Raw genomic sequence first — 2106 nt, forward strand, 5'->3', positions numbered from 1 at the left:
AAAAAAAAAAAAAAAAAAAAGGCGACATGCACAGCCTCCCTGTAGTGAAATCATCCTTATTCCATTTGCCTTAACCTAACCAAATCCACACCTTGTTTTAAAGGGGTACTGGAAGAGGCTGAGTTTTATAACATTGCATCTCTGGTGCGGCTGGTGAAGGAGCGGATACGGGACAACGAGAACAGAACCTCCCAAGTAATGCATGTTAGCTCTTACCATGAGGGTGGGAATAAGGGGAGCAGGCAGTACAGTTCAAGCACCTAGGGCTGGCAGCAGTCCGGGACTCTAGTCCTCTCAGGTGGGTGGGAGGCAGTGCTGTCTGCTGTATCCCAGGTGTGTTGAGAGAGAGCATTTTTTTGTGGCTGTGGGCATAGGCCAGTGGTGTTTATCATTTTTGCCCAATACGTCTGTGGGACAGCTACACAGGGGAAGGGGGCATGGCCTGGTCCAGCCAGCTGCACAGGGCTTGGATATTTAGAAGTGGGAGAAGGTGGCGGTATTAAATTGCCACTGCTCCCCTGTAGTCAATTTCTGAACACATGGGGAACCCTACAGGCCAGATGTCATTACTGCATGGACTGCATTTGGCTCATGGACTGGAAGTTGAGTGCCCCTGGCATCAGCTAGCCAATCCACTTTCTACCTCTCCAGGTAGAGACCATGCACAGTCAGATAAAAAGGGGCCAGGAATAGGGTTGGGTAAAATAAGATTCAAAAGCTACAAGGTGATTTGGGTGTCTCAAGAGCATATTAGTCTTCTGACCTAGTCAGGATCTTATATGAGCATCTCTCATAGACAGTGGGTTTTGTTTTGCACTGATTTTATTTCGGTAATTTAATTAACAAAAGGGCAGCACTACTGCTTTGGCAGAACATAGTTACACTGCAGTGTGTGTCCACTGGATCATACTTCCTTTCTTGCAGTATAGCAACATCCTATCAGTCATTCAGTTCCCCTCTTTTTTCTTCATAAGAGACAATATCTAAGTGTGAGCTCTTCTCCCCTGACTGCTTTAATATACTTATCAGCAGTAAACCTTTTTAAAACAATGGCTGTTCAGCATCTCTTCCTTGCAATTCTTCTTGCTGCTGATAAACCACTATTTTTTTGCATTAGTAGATTCATGTCTAAAAGAATAAAATTTTGTGACATGCTAAAGTGACTTGACATTCAAGGGGACTTGGACTCCCAAGTCACTGAGAGGTGTTTACCACTGTACCTCAGATCCTTTCTCACACATTACACAATTGTCCCTATAGTCAGGAGGAGCCAAAAAAAATCCAGTATATTTTTCTAAAGGTGGCTGGGGGAAGTCTGTTCTCGGTTCTCCTTTTTCACTCTAATGTCAAGGTAGGAACCAGAGCAGGAGACCTAGAGAGGCAAAGCCTGAACTTTATTTCTTTATCTGAATGTTGACACTGCTACACCAGCTCTCTGCTCCCTTGGTATTAAGTTTCTGTTTGCTTTCATCCCTGCTGCTCTAGGGACCTGTCAAGCATGTGTACAGGGTCCTACAGTGCCAAGAGGAAGAACTTACACAGATGGTGTCCACAATGTCTGATGGATGGAAATTTGAACAGGTAACAGTGCCAGTGATTAGGGCTGTGTGAAGCTTCGGTCATTGTTTTGATTTGGCAAAGATTTGGCAGCCAACTCTCTGAATCCATATAAAATCAGGATACCCTTTAATCTCTCCAAATCGAATAGGAACCCTCCAAATCAGTTTTGGAGAGATTTGGAAAGATTTGATGATTCAGACAGACAGCTTTAAATGTTTTTTCTACATACCTCAAGGTACCAGGCTGCTTGTGAATGCTGAGATGCTGGGGCAGATGGAGCATCCCGCAGGAGCCGGGGGTGGTCCCTCAGCGTGCTTGGCAGTGAACCCAGAAGTGGACCAAAAGCTCTTCCAGTCTACTTCAGCGACTGGTGCCTCCTGGGTCTGGGGTGCACCTGGTAACCCCCCTGTGGCTAGTTGCTGAGCTGGAGGGGCATGGGGGGGTGGTCCCCTGCACGCTTGGCGGTGGACCCGAAAGTGGACTGGAAGTACTTGTCCATTTCTGGGTCCGTTGCTAAGCACACAACTGCCACGCCCCCCCCCCCCC

General features: G+C 46.8%; 1 protein-coding gene across 1 annotated transcript in view; it reads left to right on the plus strand.

Moving 5' to 3' along the window:
• Nucleotides 1–2106, plus strand: part of KCTD2 (potassium channel tetramerization domain containing 2) — a gene marked incomplete at its 5' end in the record, with an annotated part of 15936 nt that overhangs the window by 4302 nt on the left and 9528 nt on the right. The window contains 2 exons of the mRNA XM_019515281.1: nucleotides 104–195; nucleotides 1486–1581. Coding sequence (XP_019370826.1) covers nucleotides 104–195; nucleotides 1486–1581 — 188 coding nt within the window. The remainder of the gene's footprint in view (nucleotides 1–103; nucleotides 196–1485; nucleotides 1582–2106) is intronic.

Source organism: Gavialis gangeticus, unplaced genomic scaffold (genome assembly GCF_001723915.1).
Source record: "Gavialis gangeticus isolate Ggan-Ray unplaced genomic scaffold, GavGan_comp1, whole genome shotgun sequence".
NCBI classification, from domain to species: domain Eukaryota; kingdom Metazoa; phylum Chordata; order Crocodylia; family Gavialidae; genus Gavialis; species Gavialis gangeticus.